This window comes from Castanea sativa, chromosome 11, assembly GCF_040712315.1.
Source record: "Castanea sativa cultivar Marrone di Chiusa Pesio chromosome 11, ASM4071231v1".
NCBI lineage: Eukaryota > Viridiplantae > Streptophyta > Magnoliopsida > Fagales > Fagaceae > Castanea > Castanea sativa.
Window position 1 is genome coordinate 53,169,359 of NC_134023.1, and position 11,341 is coordinate 53,180,699.

Here is an 11,341-nt window from a genome sequence, read left to right on the forward strand (position 1 = left end):
GTCTGATAATAAAGAGCTATTATCAAAAGCGGATGCCATAGGTTGAAACTCTCTTAAAAAAAAAAAACTTTAAATTTCAATATGTAATTGTAAATATATATGCCTTAGTTTAATGGTAATGTAATTAATATTTCTCATTATTAAAATTATTGTCAACAAACAACAAGGAAAAAAGAACCAACACTTATGTCAAATACAACTTCACGATCAAACCTCGATTTCTTAGTTGACAAGTAAAACAATATTACTTCTTATTTTTTTAAGTGTAAAACACTATTAAATGAAATATTGGTTTAATTTCTAAACCATTTTTGGTTAGTATTCAACCTTTTAACTTTTTTTTCAAATTCGTGATTACACTTTTCTATGTTTCATTTCAACCCTTATACTTTCATATTTTTTAAAATATCATTAAAATCATTTAATAGATAGAAAATTTAGACATAACAAAAAGAATTAATGTCATATCATAAACTCCAAGTCACCAAAGTGACTCTCAAATTCATAAATTTTGTTTGTTATACAAGTATTTTTCATCAATTAGATAACAATGGTGACATTTTTGAAATATTTTAAAGTATTAGGACGATGTTGAAACAAAAAATTATATGTTGATACTATATATCCAATTTAGCCACACACAAAAAAAATTTCAAATTTTTACAACGGTTTTATTGTCAAAACTTGACTAGAATTCTTCTATCATCTAAAAATAAAAATTAGACTAGAATTTAAAAATATATATATATAAATTATAAAAAAAAAACCCAAAAAACTTGGAAAATATTATCCAAAAAAAGAAAAAGAAAAAAGAGGGGCAAGGTGAGCATTTAATGTGAAACAATGAGGTGAAAAATGTGAAAAACTACATCCTTCCCAATTCGAGGAGTTGGGGAGTTCTGGAGTTCTAAGGGCAGATGATTGAGGTCGGTCATAGATTCATAGCCCATTTGGGGTATCACTATTACCCTCTTTCTGCTTTCAAAATCCCTCCTCCCTTTCCAAAACCATAAATTCCTCGCATACACCGCTCCTTCTCTCTCTCTCCCCACGCTCTCCCCACGCCAACAAACCAACACCATTCTCAACCAACAACATCACCAACAACAACAACAAACATTTCCCCCCATCAAAACAAAACCAATCCCACAAAAAACCCATTTAAATTCAAATCCAACCAAACCAAATCAACCAAAAAAAAAGAAAACAAAAAGAGCAAAAGAAACAAAAGAGGAAGCAAAATTTATGTTTTTGGAGAGTTTAAGGTATTATTTGTTGTTTATTGTCATTTCATTCCTTCAATCAAATCATTCATATATGTAATGCATCAAAAGAAATCGGAAGTTCAGATCGGAAAAGAAAGCAGTGGCATCTCTTCCGATTTCAACCCATCCCCTCCACTTCTCTTCCCTCCTCCCACTCCCACTCATCTTCTTCACCATCATCACAAACAGCCCCAACCCTCTTTTCTTCACCAATCTGTGTCTCAGCAACAATTGTTCTTACAACAACAATTACAACAACAAATACAACATCAGCATCAGCATCAGCATCAGCATCATCATCAGAAGCAAAATGACCCTCTTGCCCCTCCGTCTCCATCTCCATCTTCTTCCTCGTCTTCCACGCCGTACAAGCGAGCGACCCTTGTGACCCACTCGTCCTCTCTCTCCAAATCTCCCACCATTTACCAATTCCACTCGAACCCACCTCCGCAATTCGCCAACTCTCAAAACCCATCTTTTTTCTCTCTCTCTCTCGCCGTGAAAACCTTCGTTTTCCGCACCCTTCGGAAAGTCAAACACTTTCGGCGGCTGCGTGTGCATCTCCGCCTCATTCTCTTGCTGTCTCTTCCATGTTTCTACTTCTTGGTCTCTCACCCGAGCCACTCTTTCCTCCTTGACTTTCTCTCCGCTTTCGCTTTCTCTGCGGCGCTTTTGTTCTCTCTCAACCTCGCTCTCCCTCGCCTCCCTTCCATTCGGCTCTTCCTTGCTCGTTCTTTCCCAATTAAGCTCTCCCAAGCTTCTTCCATATCTAGACCTCCTCTGCCGGTGTTTTGGTCAATTGGGTCTCGGCCAAAACCCGAAAAGAGAGCGAGTTCGGGTTGTTGGGTTCAGGTTTTTAGCAACGGGGACGTGTATGAGGGTGAGTTGTATAAGGGAAAGTGTTCAGGGAGTGGGGTGTATTACTATTATATGAGTGGGAGGTATGAGGGGGATTGGGTGGATGGGAAGTATGATGGATATGGTGTTGAGACTTGGGCTAGAGGGAGCCGGTATCGGGGACAGTATCGCCAGGGGCTTCGACACGGGTTTGGGGTGTATCGGTTTTATACAGGGGATGTTTATGCTGGAGAATGGGCTAATGGGCAGAGTCATGGGTGTGGAGTGCATACTTGTGAGGACGGTAGTCGGTATGTTGGGGAGTTCAAGTGGGGTGTCAAGCATGGTCTTGGGCATTACCATTTCAGGTAAATGGATTTATTGAATTATTGTTCTTTTTGTTTTTTTGTAATCAATGGTTAAAGCATGGACTTTGTGAAGTTTTGTAGGTTATTGAGTGCTTTGATTTTGTTGTATTTGTTAGAACTAGATTCAATAACTGAGCATATGTTTTGATCGTTTAGCAATTAGCATTATCTTGTGGCAATTTGTTTGGAGTTCTTACTTTTTAGGGGTTGATGAATTTGTGGATCATGATTACAGTCAGGTCCTTCTAGATTAGAGAAAATTGTGTATAGTTACAACAATGGGGGAATGGGCATTTGAACCCTAGACTTCTCCGTTGGAAACACTAAGAAATGCCAATTGAGCTACAAGGCTCTTGGCCCGTCTAGACTAGAGACAATATGAAATTGAGTTGGATTTGTCTATTATCAAATTGTATATCTATCATCCAAAGTTCAAAACTATGCTTTTTAAGACACTAATCTATTTTCACAATAGTGTATCTTGTCCATTTAAGGTTTGAGTATGGGTAATTATTGTTCACGCTATGCTTTTCAAGACAATGGCATCTGCACTATCACTTCTTCAGATGACTGATTTGATTTTTTGTGGTAACATTAAATCAGAACCCAGAAGTCATTATTGGTTATGAATTCTAAATGTTGCACTTGCACAAGTAACTATGTAATAATGCTATGCTTATCAGGGCAACATAATGATTAGTTATGATACAACAATGAGCCAATGGTATCAATATCATCTTACAAATGAATTCCAGTTTGTTTATTTTATCATGTGTTTATTTATTATGTTTCTTAAGTGAGGTTAGAAGAATGCACTTATGGTTGATTTGTCACTTTACATTTTTTGAAATATAGTTTGCATTCCCAAATAGATGAAATGAGCTAATACTAGTTTCAGAACTTACATTTATTATTCCTCATTTGCTATCAAATATTCAGTTTTTGTTAACTCGTGGCTGTTGGAAAAATGGATAGCACACTATTTCTTATTAATGAACAATATTTGGCTACATATTGGAGTTAAAGCAAGACCAGTTTTTCTCAAACACAAGTAAATTCTAGAAAGGGTTGAGTTTGTTAAATAAATATTGCTTTATACCTGATCCAGTGTTTGTTTGCTGAATAAATGTTTACCTTGATTACTTTACCTTTCTCTTCTCCAATGTCTAGTAGACTCTTTTATTATACCTTAAGTATGTGTTCCCAAAGTTTAGTAGTTTGTTAATGTGATTTTTCTTTTTTTATTATAAAAATAATATCACAAGAGAGTGCACCCACGCACACACGCCAACTTATTTCTCTTATGCATGTGAATAGTATACACCTCCACAAATTTCAGTTCCCCTTAAAATTGGAATAAGTCCCTATCTCTGTCTATCTAATGAGTATCAAGTAGTGAATTTCATAGTTGATTTTGTATCTGTGCATATGAATTTGCTGCACTAAAAAAGAATCATCTTATACTCTGTCCCAACTCATCAATTTTTTTTCTTTCTTTATTTTATTAAGAAATGGGGACACATATGCTGGAGAATATTTTGCGGACAAGATGCATGGGTTTGGGCTCTATTCTTTTGCAAATGGACATCGATATGAAGGAGCCTGGCATGAGGGTAGAAGGCAAGGGCTTGGAATGTACACATTCAGAAATGGTGAAACACAAGCTGGTCACTGGCAAAATGGAATTCTTGACATTCCAAGCACACAGAACACCACCCATCCTGTATCTCCTGTTGCTGTTTATCATTCAAAAGTACTCAATGCAGTGCAGGTACTCCCTACTTCCTACCTTAATAATGTAAAGCTCCAGTGCAAGTGTTTGCTGTAAATATCTTAGCTGCTGATTGTTATAATTTGATGTCTATTTATGTCATGGTTTTGCAATCATACCATGGATGATCCTATCTTCTTGTACCCCTGGCTGTTTATCTTATGGCAGGAAAAGAATTGTGTTGTGTTGGCTATGATCCTTGTGATTTATGGTTCATTTTCCATTTACTGTTGATATGAATCACCAGTCATACATGTCCTGTTTTCCATGCACATTATTAGCTCTTAGTTATTGGGTCCGACTCTTTTGTTCAAGATGATTTAAAGAAATATTCTCTGCCTGAATTTGTTCACTTGAAGCAAGATACTTTACAATTATTACAATTCTGTACTTATCCTCTTGCTTTTTTATCATTTTATTCTTCAAAGTTTGTTTTTATGTTATTTAGTATGGTAAAAACTTGTTACTGGTGTAATATTACTGTTTTATAACTAAAAATGAAATGTGAAAAGAGCATTTTGGCAGCACTGCAGTTGGGGGAAACAAAATAACAAACTGCATAAAGTTAATTAGCAATTTAAATAACTAGTAATGGTCTTTTTTCTGATTAGTTCTGTGATTCTATTTACAATCAGGAAGCTCGGCGAGCAGCAGACAAAGCCTATGATGTAGCCAAGGTGGATGAAAGGGTCAACAGGGCAGTTGCAGCAGCCAATAGGGCTGCTAATGCAGCTAGAGTAGCGGCAGTTAAGGCTGTCCAAAAACAAATGCACCATAATAGTAACAACAATGTTCCAATTCCAATTGTGTGACACTCCCAACTGCCGCTCTGGCTCTTTTAATGTGCAAGACGGCAGCATCAGGACAGTGGCTTATGTTTGTTTTCTTCAACAAGTAGCTTTGTGTTTTTATGTAGTCTACTTGGCCCCTTGCCATGAGAAGACGATTTGATTTGTAGAGCCTCTTGAAAGCTGTGAGTCGTAGGGAAGATTACTGAAGAGTGTGCAACGGTCATCTATACAGCTTGAAGATTGTGTATACATAGAGAGGAGATAGAGAGGGTGGATGGTGATGGCATCCATATTTTTCATTTTTGCTGTTCCATCTTAAGTACATTTTTGTAAAGATCAGGTAGATGTAATATAAAGTGCTGGTGCCTAGGTAAAACCTCAAACCAGCCACTATTGATGTGAATTTGCTGGTATTTAATGGAGGTAACAAATTGTCTAGTCACCCAACCTGAAAAAAAAAATTTAAAAATTAACCCAAAAAAAAAAACTATAATAAAATATTTTATTCCATTGTAGCTAAATTGTTGTCCATGTTGGTGCCTAGGTAACCTTATTCTAGCCAATGTGTTTATGATTTTTTCGTATCCTTTTTTTTTATACAGATTTTTTCGTATCCTTGATATATGATTCATAGTGGTACATTGATGTTGGTCATTAAACCTTTGAAATGATGCGTCATATAGGTGCCTCTGCCAAGTTCAAACTTCATGCTTCTCACACTTACTAAGAAATGTGGCAAGAGTAGCTTCTCGTGTCCATATGGAAACTGAACCTACCAAAGCAAAATAATGTTATCCGAATTCCAGAGCATTTGGTGGAAGCTACTTACTGATTTCTTGCCATTCAAGAAGAGGTGTTGCGAGAAAGACTCAAAGCATATACTATAATTAGTAATTGGGGACGTTTTTATTGCTATTTTAAAGAGCAAAATAATGTAAACCAAAGAACAATTATTGGTAGATGTTGTAAATGTGATGGGGCTCTGTGAATGCATGCAAAATTAGACACAGGCATTTTTGTGGTATGAATGAAAGTATACATAATGGAACATCTTCGACCATAGGTATTGAGAGGTGTGAATCTTACTCAATGGGTAAATGCAATATTGTTATGACATTTGTGTAACAATATTTGTGTAAGAGGAATGTTGTATACCACTATTAAATCATGTATTTTTAGACAAACAATTTGGTGGTATGCATAAAAATAGATGTAATACATTTTCGACCGTAGGTATAGAGAGGTGGATCCTAACAATGAAGATATGCAAATATCATTCTCATGTTTAAGTGAAAAGAACGTTAGAGTTGCATACAACTCATAAATAAGATATTATTCAATTGCATACAAGATATACATACGCGTTTTCTTCTGCCCCTAATTTATTATGTTACTTCTCTTTTAAGTTACATGGTGTAATTTTCACCGTCTCTTTTTTTAGGAATGTTTAAAAGTTAGTTTTGATGGCACCATTAGGCTTGATCACACATGATTGGCCGTTGTTGTCGTTCTAGATCACTATGTACTATGTAGTCACGTTTATCATGGTGGCCTAAGTTGAGTAGAAGCCGAAGTTGCTCTACTGGTTATTACTTCCAAAGCAAAAGAAGCAGGCGTTTGCGCATTCATTTTGGAAAGTGATGATTTCAAAGTTCTAGAACCTATCCTCAGTCGAGCTCATCCTCTAGATTGGCTAGTTGCTCTTGTGATATTAAGTCATTAAAATTTTTACTAGTCTTTCTCCTTTTGCTCTCTATCTCAAATCTGTAAAGCTATAAATTCTCTGGTTCATAATTTGCTAAATGTACCTTGTTTTGTGGCCTACTAAAAAAAAAAAAAATATACCTTGTTTGGTAATATTTAAGAAACCCTAAGAATTTCCAATTTTCCCATGGTTGTCTGTCTAGTTAGGAGGAAAAGATGGTTCCTCTATTCCAAAATGTTAGCCTTGTTTAAAAAGTTGAACTTTTTAAGGAAACATCATTTAATGTATTATTTATCAGTTAAAAATGCACAAACTACTTTCATTAATTTAAACTATAGAGAAAGAATGACATTGACTTTTTAAATAAAGTAAAGGGTAAGATACGAATTTTATTTATTAATTTTGACAAGAGTACTTTATTTTGAGACATCCCAAAATAGAATAGAAGACTAACAACTTAGGACGCATAGAATATTTACAATTAGTGTAGAACAAAAATATCCACACAGAACTTCAAAGAGGTTTTAAGGTTCCAAAAAAGAGGAAAGGAAAACATAAGAATAAATAAACCGAGTAAAGTGATTGAATCCTTTGTATGAATTTTCAGCACTACCAAACATAAGAATAAATAATGATCCATGTTGCTGCGTTTTGAAGGATCTGGAATAAGAAAAGGGAGATGGTAATCCACAAACTACGTATATGATTCTTACCAACAGATACAAATCCTACATGACCAAACTGAATGCAACTGCCCTGGTTGAAACCCATATTACATTACTCTAATCTACAGCATTTTCTAGTGAAACCATTTGCAAACTCATCAAATTATGCGAGTCAACAGCAGATAATACATTTATAACGGTGAAAATGCCTCACCAGGGTGATTTTTCGTAAGAGTTTTTTTTATTAAAAAAATTCATGGTATTTAACCATTGAAAATGAAGGTGATTACCGAAAACAACTCTCATGAAAAAGAATTTAACTTTATTCATCGATTCATTCATTACCAAAAAAATTATCGATTGAAAATAAAACAATTGGAAAATTAATTAATAAAATAGCGCTGATATCAATCTCTATAAAGAATCAAAGCATTTGTTCACTAGATACTAGCGCTATGATTGAGGCAAAAACAACTAAAATCCTCAGACACCAATTCTGTTTCTCAGTTGCTATAATGCTTACCAAAGGTACATATTTCACTTATAAATTTTAAAGAGTGGGTTCTTGATTCCTAACCTATCGAAATGTTCTACTTTTTCTACTCAAAACTAAATAAAAAATATATATTATTCTTTTTTTTTCATTCCTATATTATATAATTGCAAAAAGTCCTTTGTTCCTATTTTTGTCCTTAGACCATTAAATAAGCACTATTTACAAAGATTAGGGACGAAAAGTGAGCTTAAGGTAAAGTTTAAAAATGAAAATTATATTTTGAAAAATACTATGTTTACAACAAATCTTAAGGGATAAGTTATTATTAATTACTGGTAGACAAAAAAGAAATTTCTATAGTGAATTTACATTAAAAAAAGAAAAAGAAAAAAAGAACCAATAACATATAAAAGAGAAAAGAGTTACTCTAATGTGTTTAGCATATAAAAGGCTTATCTTTAGGATGGCCTATCAACCTTAATTTCATACATCATGCAAACCCAGACAGGAGAGAAACAAAGCTGCAGCCTTTAAAGTAAAAATTAATAATAAACAGAAAAACCAGATGAATCTGCTAGGTCTGCATCAGGACATCTGACAAAGTATGAAAATAAGATACTCCCACCTCAGTTAAACATCCTTTAACAAAAACTACATTGAGGACGATAATGTCAAAATTTAAGACAAACAAGAAAATGCAGTTTAATTCTCAGTCGCGTCCCTCAGCCTTCTGATGGTACTCCTAACAGTCACAGCACTTGCGGTACTGTCAAAGTAAAGCAGAAAAACAGAAATTAGAATCCTCAAACATCAAAGTTTTAAATGAATAACAAACTCAAAGCTTTGAGAAAAATCCTTACTTCAATGTGTAAGCGCCTCCTGCTTTCACTTTTCCACAATCCTTGCAACCCCAGATGCCCACAGCCTTTCTCTTCACTGCAAACTGCAAAATTACACCATTCATTAAAATGATAGCTTGAATTAAAGCAGAGACTTAAATGGAACTCCAGCAAAGCCATTAACCAGAGTCCAGCATCTGAGTAATCACTCAATGATAGGAGATGGACACAAGGGGAGATACCTTCCCACAAAACTCGCAGAAGTATTTGCTGTGCTGGCTGACTTCCATCTTCTTAATCTGCTTCCTCAAACTAGCACCATATCGGGTCCCTGAAATAAAACAATATAAGTACGATAACTTAATCATAAAAGGTGTGGTTGGTTCTTATCCAGTTGGGTTCTTATATTAATCTTGCCAATTTGCTAGGAAGTAACAGTGTTTGGGAGTGTAGATTGGGTTGGCCACATGCTGGTCCATGATTTTATATAAGTCAGGTCCTCCTTTTATGGTTTTGAACATTGGGTTTGTTTAGTTTTTGAATTTTCAATTTGTTTGAGTTGAGATTGTATTCATGGTTTCTATAAATTTTGCACAAGTGTTTGAAAAATGAAACTTTTGACAGCATCCTGATTCCTGAGTGAATGATACAATACCAACTGCAAGAATTTGTAATATCAAAAGCACAGTATGCCACACAAAATTTAGTCCATAAAATCAAACGTGAGAGTTCATTAGGAAGTCATATTATTTGAGTCTTAGTTACACAACATTAACCTTGTTTTTCCTATCATCTACAATTATTCTAGCCCAGTAGTGTGAATGCAAAAAAGAGTTAGCACATCTTCCCATTGATCTATATATTTCAAGAGATGTATATCAAAGAGGAAAATTTATGTAGAACTTACCATACTTCCCAACGATACCGGCCTTCTTGGTTCTCTTAGTCTGCATAACATCAGAATGATCAAGACAGAAGGTAAGGCACAAACCATGAAAAGCAAGAATTAAAAGGCAACCGAGAAATAGTCATTTTCATATCTATGATTAATATCAACCAACAATAAACGCATCCATTACTGGTAAACAGGAACAAAGAAACAACACTAGAATCAAAGCTCAAGGAAAAAAAAATATCACAGTGCTATTACTCATATGATAAAAGAAAAACTCCAAAAAATTATGAAATAAGTCATCTCACTACATACAAAATCAGCCAGAAATGACACAGACCAGATGGCAACACATGCTTTCACAAAAATAGGACAATAAAACAGCAGCCTAGGATATCAAACTACAAAGTAGACCCATAAAGCAGTGCACAAGTACTACCACTCCTAAGTTGCATCGACATTTTCAGAAACAAAATGTACACATCCCAAAAAAACGGTTAAACCTATTCATATCAACCCAATTGGAATCACAAATTTAGTTACCACCCAACATAGCATGTCCAAAATTATAGGATCTCCATACCATTACAAACAGAACCACCCTATACTCCAATACACACTATCACATCACATCGAAACATATAAACCTTAAACCATTGTCTTCTGGGTAAAAAGAAGACAATCATCTGTAATACTATTGTTCAAACAGGATTGAACTGTTTTCTTTTAATATTACTTCAGCAATTAAAAATTCCAACAAAATATAAACAACCCAGAAAATCTTTAATAGATTCAAAGCCTCTAAGCTACTTAAACCATCTATTTCAATTGGTTTACTTAAGCTGATTTCAAATCAAATATTTTCAAAAAACAATAATATCCAAACAGAAAAAAATCATCAGATTCAAGCTAAACCAGCATATGGGTAAGCATAATAATATCATATAAACAACAAACAAACAAAAAAAAATTCACCTTTACTATTTTCTCAGCAACCAAACAATAGGGAAAAAATGAAAGCAAACACGATTTTAAAGCTAAAATCTGACAGTTTTCTCAAAACCCAAATGCAAAAAACATAAATCAGATCCATTTTCCAGTTCAAACTTGAACATCACAGGCTGAGAGAGTACCATTTTGGTTTGGGGCTGAGGAGGAGCTGGAAACCCTAGAAGATGAAGTCTCTCTGTTCACGAGCGGCCAAGCTAAGCGTATGGTTTCTTTAATAGCTTTATATATATGTATTTATATATAGAGACAAAGACAGAGAGAGAGAGAGAGAGAGAGGCCACTAGGGTTTATGTTTCCTCTTGGAGGCCTGTGTACATGGGCCGGGTTTGTGAACCCAAAGGCCTATGAGTTCCATCTTCTCTTTTGGATTTTATTTTAAGACAAAAATTGCAATTTTTTTACTTTATATACAGTTTGGGCTAAATTTTTATTTTCCTCACTAAAATATAATAAATTATTAATTATCATCATATATTTATATAAATTTGTATATAATTTTATTTTTTGAGCATTTGATATCTATAGAAAAATAATAAGTTAACTAGTGAAAAAGTTTGAATTTGTTCAACAATAAAATAAAACAAGTTTGAATATATAATTTTGTTTAGTAATACAATTGAACTCATGTTCAATTTGAACTCATATTCGAAATAAAATTAATAAAAGAAATCCTAAGATTTTAACATTCAACTCGACTCAAC

General features: G+C 34.3%; 2 protein-coding genes across 3 annotated transcripts; one reads left to right on the top strand and one right to left on the bottom strand.

The window, feature by feature from the left end:
* The first annotated feature begins 976 nt into the window (after positions 1-976).
* LOC142617958 (uncharacterized) lies at positions 977-5,435 on the top strand. Its single transcript, XM_075790934.1, has 3 exons — positions 977-2,470; positions 3,980-4,241; positions 4,877-5,435. Exons 1-3 carry the CDS (start codon positions 1,323-1,325, stop codon positions 5,051-5,053), a joined length of 1,587 nt encoding a protein of 528 aa, XP_075647049.1. The 5' UTR covers positions 977-1,322; the 3' UTR covers positions 5,054-5,435.
* A 2,970-nt stretch (positions 5,436-8,405) lies between these two features.
* LOC142615447 (large ribosomal subunit protein eL43z-like) lies at positions 8,406-10,986 on the bottom strand. Of its 2 annotated transcripts, XM_075788187.1 has the most exons (5): positions 10,763-10,986; positions 9,645-9,684; positions 8,980-9,068; positions 8,759-8,841; positions 8,406-8,664 (listed from the first exon to the last, which is right to left on the bottom strand). In XM_075788187.1, the coding sequence occupies exons 1-5, from the start codon at positions 10,763-10,765 to the stop codon at positions 8,601-8,603; spliced, it is 279 nt and encodes a 92-aa protein (XP_075644302.1). In that variant the 5' UTR covers positions 10,766-10,986; the 3' UTR covers positions 8,406-8,600. The 2 variants fall into 2 exon arrangements, with proteins under 2 accessions (XP_075644302.1, XP_075644301.1); XM_075788186.1 differs by lacking the exon at positions 10,763-10,986 and having other exon boundaries at positions 9,645-9,690.
* Positions 10,987-11,341: the final 355 nt, after the last annotated feature.

What these genes read in the sequence shown, in the direction of transcription:
- LOC142617958 (XM_075790934.1), top strand. Translation starts at nt 1,323, where the DNA reads ATGCATCAAAAGAAATCGGAAGTTCAGATCGGAAAAGAAAGCAGTGGC. An exon ending in CTTGGGCATTACCATTTCAG is followed by an intron (nt 2,471 to 3,979) that starts GTAAATGGATTT and finishes TATTTTATTAAG; the next exon opens with AAATGGGGACACATATGCTG. An exon ending in AAGTACTCAATGCAGTGCAG is followed by an intron (nt 4,242 to 4,876) that starts GTACTCCCTACT and finishes ATTTACAATCAG; the next exon opens with GAAGCTCGGCGAGCAGCAGA.
- LOC142615447 (XM_075788186.1), bottom strand. Translation starts at nt 9,690, where the DNA reads ATGCAGACTAAGAGAACCAAGAAGGCCGGTATCGTTGGGAAGTATG. An exon ending in TCTGCGAGTTTTGTGGGAAG is followed by an intron (nt 8,842 to 8,979) that starts GTATCTCCCCTT and finishes GTAATTTTGCAG; the next exon opens with TTTGCAGTGAAGAGAAAGGC. An exon ending in GGAGGCGCTTACACATTGAA is followed by an intron (nt 8,665 to 8,758) that starts GTAAGGATTTTT and finishes TTACTTTGACAG; the next exon opens with TACCGCAAGTGCTGTGACTG.